At 22.1% G+C, this 12,076-nt stretch overlaps 1 protein-coding gene across 3 annotated transcripts; it reads left to right on the forward strand.

Annotated features, from left to right (window-relative positions):
- The first annotated feature begins 238 nt into the window (after positions 1–238).
- On the forward strand, positions 239–10,534 carry LOC148561229 (transcription factor PIF7-like). 3 transcript variants are annotated; one of them, XM_088492099.1, is made up of 6 exons: positions 239–369; positions 7,156–7,699; positions 8,350–8,466; positions 8,611–8,676; positions 9,297–9,623; positions 10,270–10,534. In XM_088492099.1, the coding sequence occupies exons 1-6, from the start codon at positions 302–304 to the stop codon at positions 10,354–10,356; spliced, it is 1,209 nt and encodes a 402-aa protein (XP_088348225.1). In that variant the 5' UTR covers positions 239–301; the 3' UTR covers positions 10,357–10,534. The 3 variants fall into 3 exon arrangements, with proteins under 3 accessions (XP_088348225.1, XP_088348224.1, XP_088348223.1); XM_088492098.1 differs by lacking the exon at positions 239–369 and adding an exon at positions 5,000–6,455 and having other exon boundaries at positions 8,350–8,421; XM_088492097.1 differs by lacking the exon at positions 239–369 and adding an exon at positions 5,977–6,455.
- The last annotated feature ends 1,542 nt before the right edge of the window (positions 10,535–12,076 follow it).

The following is a 12,076-nucleotide window of genomic DNA, read 5'->3' on the forward strand; positions in this document are numbered from 1 at the left end:
AGTGCCTTATAGAAGTACACTTCTACTTATTTTCAATTCAACTTCGACCACAATCATTAAAGAGTTTCTGACAAAAAACAATCTCCAATAGAATTATAGTTCGGAGTTACCATTTCTTTTTGACTATGTACTCTATGAGAATAGTTTAAGACGACAAACCACATCGTTAACAAGCTATACTTCTGAAAAATATTACTAACGCTAGAACAATATGTATGTATGGATGTGTGGCCAGAAATGAAGAAGCGTATCTATAGCTTAGTTGATAGGCGACCAAAATTATAGGTGATCCCCACTACGGATGATGAAATTTGGTGTATATATGCATAGCTCAGGACCATGTAGTGCCCCAACTTATGTGTTCCAAAGGTAACATACTGTCCTTTTTGCATATTCAATTTCCAGAACAACACATTACTGGTTAATTAATTACTTACTTTTATTTCTTATTTATATATTTTATTTTCTAATAATAAGGTCTCTATCTCTATGATAGTGCTTGCCTGCTTAATCACCAACACAAGAAATCACCAAATGAGACTTATGTATGCTATAAATCTTTCTAGCTCTCTAGGTATTACATGATCAAGTTTTCATATAAGTGGACACGATTATTATTGGTCTTTCTTATTCTATGGATGCCACGTGTTAGCATTCAATAGGTATACGATTATGATGTACGTTTTCTATAATCTATATACATAAATTTTATAGTGATTTATATACATAAATTCTTGATATTATAAAATGATTATTATTGTGAATGTTATATAATAAATTAAAGTATTATCATACATAATGAAATATAAAACATTATCAATTAATAAAGTATGAATTTTTATAATATATTTTTATTAATTAATAAGTGGGTTAGTTAAATAATATATTATTATTTAATTTAAAATCTTTATTTATAAATAGATCTTAGAAAAAAGGTTTTAATACATTAAAAATAACACATAAAAAAAACACACATAATTATTCATCTCAAATAGTTTTTTAGTTTCTTTGAGAAGAATATTGTGTATGCAATATTAGTATGAATGTATTATGTTATATTGAGTGATACATATTGAGAATTAATAATAGAGTTCTCTTATTCTTATAATTTTCTAGTTCTATTTTTATCTATTCATCTTAATTTCACAACACATTATTAGTAAGAAGACTCCTAAGATAAAAAATTTTAATTATGTCAAATTTTTTTTATTTTGAATTTATACCACTATATTTTTGAAAAAATTATTTATCATGAATTATAGATGCTGAATTTTATCTTGATTCAATTAATTTCGATAATGTTATTAAGACAAACAATTATATAACATAAAGTAATATTATTTTCATTAGATAAGTATAAATATTAAATTTATTATCATTTTATATAAAATCATTAGAATATACATTATTATATTTAAAAATATTAAATATTAATTTAGATTTACTGAGTTTATTAATAGTCATCATTAGATTAAATTTAATTGTTTAAGTAAAATTTAACTACACCTATTATTATTAATTTAACTTATCTATTTCATAAAAAATAACAGCAATTAATAATATATTAAAAAAAGTACATTAACTATCTATTAAATAGTATTTTAACAGATTAAAAAATATTATTTTATACAATATTAGTATAAATTATATTATATTTTAAATAACATATTAATAATTATTAACAAATATTCTATTCTCTTTATAATTTTTTAACTCAATTTATTAATTTAATTCTATCTTAAATTATTAAAACTTATAAGTTATACTTTAGTAACTATTATTTATATAATAACTATATAGTATTTATCATTATATTTTAATTTATATTTTTTCATGAATTAAAATATTATAATTATTAATTATTTTATAATTATAATGTATATTAATATGATAATTAATTATATTATGGAATTAATTATTAATATATTATTTTAATTTTTAGATTCAATATTTATTTAATTTCTTAAGGTTTATTAATTATTAATTTCATATTATTAAGTACAAATTTATTATTAATTTTAATTATTATTATTCATAATTCAATAATTTTTGATAATTTAATAATACATTATTTTAAATCAATTATTATATTTAGATTAATTAATATTATTTAAAATATAATTATAATTTTTTATTAAACATTTAATTTAATATTTCTTTAGTATTATAGAAATACATTTATTTTAATTGTAAAGAAAATGATAATTAAATTATATTGATACATTATTGTTAATTTTAGTATTTAGAATTGTATTTGTTATTTAGAATATTTTATCATTGTAATTATCATTATTATTAAGTAAGATTAATTTAAGTAATTATTTTACTTTATATTATTATAATTAATCATTAATTTAATAAAATTTTTTAATTCAAATAAGAGTTTAAACTTTAAAGTTCATAAAATTAATTAAGACAATTATTTATATTTAATTTATTCATACATCAATTTTAATATTTATTAGATTTAATTTAACATACTATCAGAGTTTTCATTGATTCATATATTTGATTATTAATTATATAATTGAATTCATATTTATGAGACATATTATTAAATTATTATATTCATTAATTATTATTATTTATTTATTAATAAAATTTTAATTATTATTTATCTTAATTTTATAATTTATATAAATTGTATTTTTGAAATTTATATATTTATTTATTATGTAGTATATTAATTTTTGTAGTTATATTTAAACATTTCTTATTTCATTTAACATTAAATTTTATATTAACTATATATTTAATTATTTAAGTTATAAATTTATTTTTGAGAGTAATAATATAGTTTTATTCATTAATATTATATCATTATTGTTTAATTAATTTTAATTATGATATATTTTTAATATAGAACTTTTTTTTCTTTAATAATTAGATCAATTATTATTCTTAGTAAATATTTAATTATAATATTTACAATAATTATAATTATTATTTTAATTAAGACATATAAATTTACATTAATTAATATATTAATATTATTATTTAATTATTTAAATAACATTTAAATTAATAAAAATTTAAAAATAATTTAATATTAATTTATTAATTAATTTATAAAATTATTATTAATTTAATTTTAAATAAATTAATTTTTATAATTTAATTAATTTTATTTAATTTTTAATCAAATTAATTTAATTATTTAAATTTATATTTAATATTTATTTAAATATTATATTATTTCATATTTTTAATTAAATTATTTATAATACATTATTCATAAAATATATTTTAATATTATTAATTTTTTTATTTATATTTATTAATTTATATTTATTTACATTTATATAAATTTATAATATTATCATTTATAGTTTATTATTATTATAATATTTATTTAATCTTATTTTATTATAAATTATTATTTTTTAATATTACAATAACAAATTAACATAAGAAAATTTAAAATAGCATTTAATTATTTTATTATATTAATTTACAAATTATTAAAAATTATTTTATTTAATTTAATGTATTTAATATTATTTTAGAATTTAAAATATTATTTTAAATATTATTATTTAATTTATATTATTAATCAATTTTAATTTATTTATATTATTTAATTAATTATATTTAATAATACATTTTATTTATTATATTTAATATTAATTTATATATTTAAACATTTTATTTAAATTATTTATTAATTTTAAAATAACATTTAATTATCATTATATAATTTACATTTATTAATAATATTTTTAACAATTACATTATTCATTTATAATATTTATTATGATTTAATTTATTTTTTTATTAATATTAAATTTATTAAATTATATTATTTTTATACAATAATAATTATTTTATATTATAATATATTTTTAATTTATTAATTTATATGTTATTATTATATAAGTTTTAAATAATTTTAAAACTACATTTAATTAATTAAGTTATATTTCAATATTTAATATTAATAATTTTTATAATTTAATATTTTATTAAATTTATATTTTAAATTTTCTAATTTATTAAAATTAATTTATTATTTTATTTACATAATTAACATTGATTTTATAATTAAAAATTTATTATAAAGATCACGCTACGACAATATTTTTTAATGTCATTTGATAAAAGATTGAAAAATAAATATCTTACTATAAAAAAATCAGTAGAACTATTGAACATTATTATATATAATGAAATTGAAATATTATCATTTAGAGAGGTATGAGTTTTTCATAATGTGTTTTCCACTCATTAGTAAATGAGTTAAGTAAATAACACCCTATTATTATTAATTTAAAACCTTCATCTATATCATAAAAAAATAACACGCAAAGAATAATATAGTTAAAAAAAACGCACATAACTATCTATCTCAAATAGTTTTTTAACAGCTTTAAAAAAATATTATATATACAATATTAGTATAAATATATTATGTTATATTAAATAACACATATTAAAAATTAATAACAAACTATTCTATTCTCTTTATAATTTTTTAACTCAATTTCTATTTAGCTATCTTAAATTCACAACTCTTGTAACTACTTTTGTAACTATTGTTTATATAATAACTATCTAACGTATATAATCATCTATATTGGCCTTAGCTAATTCTTCATTCAAGATGTCTTAAAATATTCTTATAATTTTTTCCTAATTGAGGTGAGACCATGATAATGATAATACTTTTATGGGTAAAGTATTAAATTGATTCTTTATGTTTGGACATAATCTTATTTTAATTTTTAAGGTTTAAAATATCTTATTTAAATTCAAAACGGTTTTATTTAGTTTTATTGTAATCTTATTCTAAAGTCAAAATTAAATCATTAATGAAATGTTTTACATGACAGTAATACAAGAGCAAAGTTGCTTGATAATCTAGAGAATAAATACAAGCTTCAAAAATATAAAATCAACAATGAATGCATCAATACATTTATTTAATATTCTCTTTAGTTTTATAGAAATAATTTATTTAAATTGTAAAGAAAATGATAAATAAATATATTGATACATCTATTGTTAATTTTGTGTCTTTAGAACTTGTATTTGTTCTTTAGATTATTGACTTTATTCTTGTACTACTGTCACGTAAGATATTTTCAGTGAATTATTTAACTTTGATATCAGGATAAATTATATTGAATCTAAATAAAACTTTTTTGAATTCAAATAAGACGCTTTAAACTTTAAAGATCAAAACAATATTACGTCCAAACGTATTTATATTCATCACAATCCAATATTTTAAATATTTTGTTCTTGTGGCCCCTAGCAATGTGCAATCTCAATCAAGGAGGTGTCTTAGCTTCATATATCTGATCTCTTAATTATCTAATTGAATGAATTTTGAGCCTCAAATTATTATATATTATGTATATTATGCATGTACATACGTACACACACATACACCTGGTTTTCCTCACCCTAATAGCTGGAAGAGAGCACAATTGTGGGGTGTATGTGCACTTACATTGGACCATATATATGTATGTATTTATGTACGTATAAATCGTTGGTGTGTGTAGTATTAAAAGTCCCCTTATGTCTGCAAGACTAGACATATATACAAGGAATGAGTCAAATGCAAACAATACTTGGTGTGTGTAGTGTAATAATATGTTAGTTTGCCGTCATATTAATATATATCATTATTGTTTACACATTTTAATAGTAAACTTGTGTGGATATTTATTTGTGAATAGGGGTCACTATATCCGATTCTCTTTGAAAGAACTTCTAGGCACCACAAGTTTCTTAGAGAAATCTATTTCAACTCTCAACAAATGGATACACCAAATGTGGGACCCGATGAACTGAATAATATAATATTATTGAATGATTTAAGGAATGAAATAAACAAGCTAGAGAAGAAAATATGTATCAAATATATAATTATTAATGTTATTTTTTTATTAATTTAAATTTTTAAAATAAATAATTTTATAATATAATATCAAATTTTTACGTCCGAAAAATATAGAATTTAATTTTTAATAAATTTTAAAAATAAAAAATAATATAAAATAAATAAATAAATAAATAAAATATTTAAATAAAAAATCAAATAAATTAAAAAAATATTTAAAAAAATATTAAAAATATAATCATTAATATTATTTTCTCTTATTAATTTAAATTTTTAAAATGAATGTTGTATGAGCATGTGAAAACCACAACACACAAGTCACTCATTTTTATTTGCATTATAATTATTATATGGTCATGATTTGAGTATGACCAGCTTGAAATATTACTTCCCCAACAAACAACAACTTAACATAGAGAAAGAGAAAGAAAAAGAGAAAGAGAATCATGAGTATTATGAGTAGTAGTAGTCATCAGTATTTGGTTCCAAACTGGAACATGAAACAACAACAACAACAAAGACAAGAACAAGAAACACTCCAATTAGAAGAGGGTATTACTATTACCAAATCTTCTCAAGCTCCTCCCACCACTCATCTTGTTCCCATGTATGTATATACTATTCTCTCTACACTTTTCATTAATTATCATAACCCCAATTTCTTCATATTGATTACTTACTAATATATATATTTACTCCTTTTAATTTGATGATGATTATTATTATTAAGGAATCAAAGATTAGAATATAATAGAATACCCATGTTATCTTGTTCAACTGTTCATTTTCTTTTCTTGCATCTACATATCTTTGTTATGAAAATATCTTATTGGAAGCATTTTACATGTATTATGATGTCAGATATTTCAGTATTTTTAAATAATAATTTCAATTACAAAATTAATTTAATTATTGATCTCAGTTATAATATATGTATAATTATAAAGTTATTTTTAATCTTATTATTATATTATAGCCAAATAATAATGGAGAAATAGTAATATCTGTCATCTCAGAAAAATTAGTTTTTATTTTTTTATAAATACCTTGTATTTTTCATAAAAAAATGTAATATAATGTTATATATCACTAAATATCTATGTTTTTTTTTTTACTTTTTTTAATTATATTTATATCTATTAAAATCATTCTAGATGTTAAAAATTACTCTTATTTGATTTACTAAATATAACCGCGATTGTCTTTTTTAATCTAAAAAAAAAAACTCAATTTAATAAACTATTTTGAGGAAAATTAAAACTTTGCTAATAAATCAAGTCTCATATGTATTGTGCTTGATTTTTCAGGGCTAATAATTATGATGAGATTGCAGAGCTGACATGGGAAAATGGGCAGATATCAATGCATGGGCTCAGTGGGCTTGATCCAACTTCACAAAAAAAGCCCATATGGGTTAATAGGGCCCATGATACATTAGAGTCCATTGTTCAACAAGCCACATGCAACAATAAAAAGTCAAAGTTGACCATAAAAGACAACCATGCTTATGTTGATGTTCCTACCACAACAAGCTCCATTGTTGCATCCTCAGGGGAACATCATCAAATGGTGCCAACACTTTCAAGGAAAAGATCACATTCTTCTTATTCCGATCAACAACAACATCGGAGAGATGTTAATTATGTTAGCATCAATAATACTAAGAAGATGTTATTAGAAGATCATAATACTAATAATAGAAAATGTGGTGTTGCTACTGCTAGTGTCACATTTTGTAAGGACAACAATGACATCACAACCATGATGACGTGTCCTTCTCTTGACTCTGGTCCAAGAAGCTTCAAAAATGATAAGATTCTTGAGGAGGATTCTGCTTGTCAAAGTGGATCGGTAACCCTTAATTACTCTCTTCCTTTTTTATTATTATTATTTATTTCTATTAAGAGTTTGTTTGGGTGAGTTTCTAAAAAAAAAAATTTTTTCGAGTTATCTTTTTTTAAAAGATCTTATGAAAAAGTAAAAATAATTTTATGTTTGGATATCTCATGCAAAAAGATCTTTTTATTTATCAATTATGTTTGGATATAACAATATAAAAATACCTTTTTGTTTATTTATTACATGAAAAACATCTTTTTTTAAAAAAAAAGATCTTTTAAAAAAAATATATAAATTACAGCTTTTCAAAAAAGATGTTTTTCTGATTTTTCTAGTGCTTCTATTTTCACTATTCGAAATTTGCCAAACACGCTAAAAAATAAAAAAAATATCTTTTTTTATTAAAAAAAATCTTTTTTTATCAAAATAATAGTGCCCAAACAAGCACTAAGTATTTCATCAACTTGGTTCTAACTTGATATGCATGATAATATATGATTGTAGCCTAATGTATTATTAGGGATTAAATGTAACAAAAATGTCACATGTATACAAAAAATCAGTCATTATTTATTTATTTGTGTATAAATATATATATTTTTAATGTATATTTTATATTTTAACGTATATTTTATACAAGTGATTGATTTGAATTTAAACAGGAGGTTCGGAATAATGAAAATGATAGAGATGGTGGGAAAGGTGAAACAGGGCAGAGCAAATCATCATCAGTTGTAAGGAGAAATAGAACTGCTGCCGTCCATAATCAATCAGAGCGGGTTAATAAATAAATAAATAATACTAATAATATATAATTCAAGTTTTCTTTATTACTTAATTACTTATATTTTGCTAATAATCTTCTAGCTTATTACTAGAAATCAAACTTTGAATCCTTTGATTTTTTGTTGGTCTATATATAGAGAAGAAGAGATAGAATTAATCAGAAGATGAAAGCATTGCAGCGGTTAGTGCCTAATGCAAATAAGGTGAGAAGTGAGAATAATCAACAAATAGTTAAACGGAATTAAATGGGCTGGACCGTTTAAACCGTTTTATTTACGAGCCATAATTTTTCAGTTAAAATTGTTTATAGTCAGTTCGTGGGTTAAACGGGTTAGTCCGTGGGTTAAACGGGCTAGTCCGTTTATTCTTTTATTTTATTTTTTAAAAAATATTTTGACAATTATGTCAAAAATCTTTAAAAAATAATTTTTTTAGTTGATGGGTCGGATCGAGAAAAATATAGACTAAAAGTGCAACTTTTTTTTAAAAAAATGTAAAAAAAAAAAAATTAAACGGACCACCTGTTTAATTCGCGGACTAGTCAACTCCGTTATTTTTTCGGGTTAATCGGGCTCAGCCCGTTTAGCCCAAAATTTAAATTGACTTAATTTTGGAAGCAAAGCCCGCCCATTCAAATGGATAAACGGGCTAGCCCAATAAATTTGACCCATTTTGACGGTCCTAAGAGATATGAATGTAAAGAACAATAAGATATCATATCATTCAAAATATTAAGACAATAGAATATCTAGTAATTTATATGCTACGAGTTACTAAGAACAACCTAAATGTCTTTATTTATATAATGAAATTGAAATTGCAGACAGACAAAGCTTCAATGTTGGATGAGGTGATTAAGTACTTGAAACAACTTCAAGCACAAATAGAAATGATGATGAGTGTGAGCATGCCACAGATGATAATGCAACAACAACTTCAAATGTCTATGCTAGCAAGATCAATGGCAAACAATGCTCCAAATCCAATTAGGCCATTGTTTCCACAACTCATCCAACCAACAACAACAATTGGAGCTGCTAACACTGCCTCTGCTCCAATGTTTCTTGCACCTTCCTTGATGATGCCTTCAAGCACCAATGCTTCATTTCCTCTGCCTTCTGCTTCATATGGGACTCCTACTTTTGCACAAGTATGTCATTATTGATTTTTTTTTATTTTTAAAAAGAATTAATTTGAATTAGTTAATCTTGGTGTGTCATTGAATGATGTATTATAAGATTAAAATTTTTTGAAAATCAATATAACAATTAACCTATGTTTTCTTTCCATTTCTCATGATTTAAAAAAAAAATAATAGATTGATTTATAAATAATTAAAAAGCCTTAAAAAGTAATATTTATTAAATAGTTACAATGATTTAGTTTAGCAAATGTTGTTTTTATTCTTTAAAATTGTGTTCAATAAGTATTTTAGTGGAATAAAAAATAATGTATTAGATAGGAGACAAAACAAGCTATATAAATTGTCTCTATTATATATATCGGTGAAAACTCAGGTTCAGTCGACTTCACGTGAAGTTGATAATTGAGAGCCGTTAGATTATTTGACTGATTTGACTAAATTTTCATCTAACGACTCTCAACTATCAATTTCACGTGAAGTCGACTGCACTTGAGTTTCTACCGTATATAACCTTTTCGGATTTTGTGATTCTATAATTTGTACCCACCTTTAAAAAAAAAAAAAGTTTTTTATTTTATGTGTTAGACACTTTTTGTTTTCCTTCTTGTGATTAAGGACTAATTAAAAAGAATATATAAATGTGATACTGCAGCCACTTAATATGGATATGTTGAACAACATGGCAGCATTTTACAGCCAACAGATGAATCATCATCAGAACAATCAAATCAAACCATGAGCAAAGCAACTCAGAAGAGAATTGTAAAAACATGTTAATAATGTGAAAGAGATTAAGAAGTGGACATAAATAAATGACCAATGTATGTTTATTTTAATTTAATAACTTTCCTATATATCTTTATTCTCCAAATTAAAAATTCTCATTATTTAAAATAAGTTTTCTCCCTTCTTCTCCATATTCCTCCATCCAATCATTTCATGAAATTAATGCACAAATACTTGTCACATGATGCCTATAGCTTTATCATTTGGTACTGTCAAGTCACATTTTGATGATATATATTCTTTTTTCCCCTCATGAAGTTTTGCATGAAATATTCTTAAATTTAAATATGAGTCGTCACATAAAAAAAATTTATAAAAGTAATTTATCGCATAATAAATTTAATGAAAATTTACTTAAAAGGTAATTAATTATAAAATTAAATTCTAATATAATAAATTTATGATTGTATGCATTATGACTTATGAGGGAATTTGACTATATAGTGATCGATCAAATAGAATGAAGGGTCCATCGAAATAATGCACCACAATTTGGAATGGTCGTATTCCAAATGGACCACAATATATTACGCCAGAGATTTCTTGTGTCTTTCAATGGTGACCCAGCCTTTGACAATCTAAATCTATAGTAGTGCTTCTTTTTTTATATCTTTAAATGGAGAAAACAAATCCAGGGACAAAACATAAACAACAAACACTAAAATGAGTTACTTATGAATTTATATATAAATATACGTGTTGTTCAATTTAATTTTAATGTTTAGTTATATTTTATTATATATTTTATATTAGTAGTTGATTTTGATAATTAATTTTAATATATATATAATATAATTATATAATTAAATATACATATTATAAATAAAAATACTATTTACATATTAAAATCTGTTGAGAAAACTCAACAAAGGTTCAAAACAAGAATCTGTCTAACAGCGAAAGTACCAAAAATAATTTTTCTATAACCTGTGCAATTAAATAAACAATATTAAAGATACTTCAGGCAGCAAATATAATGACAGAAATTAAATAATCAGACACCAGAATTTTAACATGGGAAAACCTCCAAAAGAGGGACAAAAAATCCACGAGATCTAGTCCAGTAAAACCTTCCACTGTCAAAATAATAGGTACACAATCAGTCTTTCTAATAGAACTAGGATACTCAACAATCACAAAATATATTATCAAAACTGATGGAATCAACATAAACCCTTCACAAAGTGGGTATCTCAAATCAGATAAAAGAGAAGACAATACAATTAGCAAGTTATATCCTAATATTCATCTCTACACCAAGAATAACACACTAAAATTTCTTAAGAAATGAAACAAATTTACCGGTTCAATCGGATCAAAAATGGCTTGCCCTTTTTCCCCAAATTTTCTTCTTCTCCCTCATCTATGGCGCTCCTTCATTTTTCTTTCTTTCTTTCAAAACGAAAGAAGCTTAACTCTCTTTCTCTTTCGGCTTTTAGCCACTTTTTCTTTCATTTATTTATTTATTTATTTATTTATTTTGTTTTAAAAGTTATGTGGACCCCACTTGAGATTGAGGATCCACCAATAAATCTCCCCCTCACCAATTCAAGTGGGGATAGGTTGCTCTACCAAGTCCGTTTTTTCTTTACAGGAATCAAACTTTACTGCAGGTAAACTCTTAGTCATCATATTTAAACCATTATCATCAGTATGGATCTTCTCAAGTGCAT

Source organism: Arachis ipaensis, chromosome B6 (assembly GCF_059453495.1).
Source record: "Arachis ipaensis isolate K30076 ecotype BB chromosome B6, ASM5945349v1, whole genome shotgun sequence".
Lineage (NCBI taxonomy): Eukaryota > Viridiplantae > Streptophyta > Magnoliopsida > Fabales > Fabaceae > Arachis > Arachis ipaensis.

Excerpts from the sequence above, each read along its gene's own strand:
- LOC148561229 (XM_088492097.1), top strand. The coding sequence starts at position 6,295 with ATGAGTATTATGAGTAGTAGTAGTCATCAGTATTTGGTTCCAAACTGG. Across the intron at positions 6,456-7,155 it reads ACCACTCATCTTGTTCCCAT|GGCTAATAATTATGATGAGA; the intron begins GTATGTATATAC and ends TTGATTTTTCAG. Across the intron at positions 8,677-9,296 it reads TAGTGCCTAATGCAAATAAG|ACAGACAAAGCTTCAATGTT; the intron begins GTGAGAAGTGAG and ends TTGAAATTGCAG.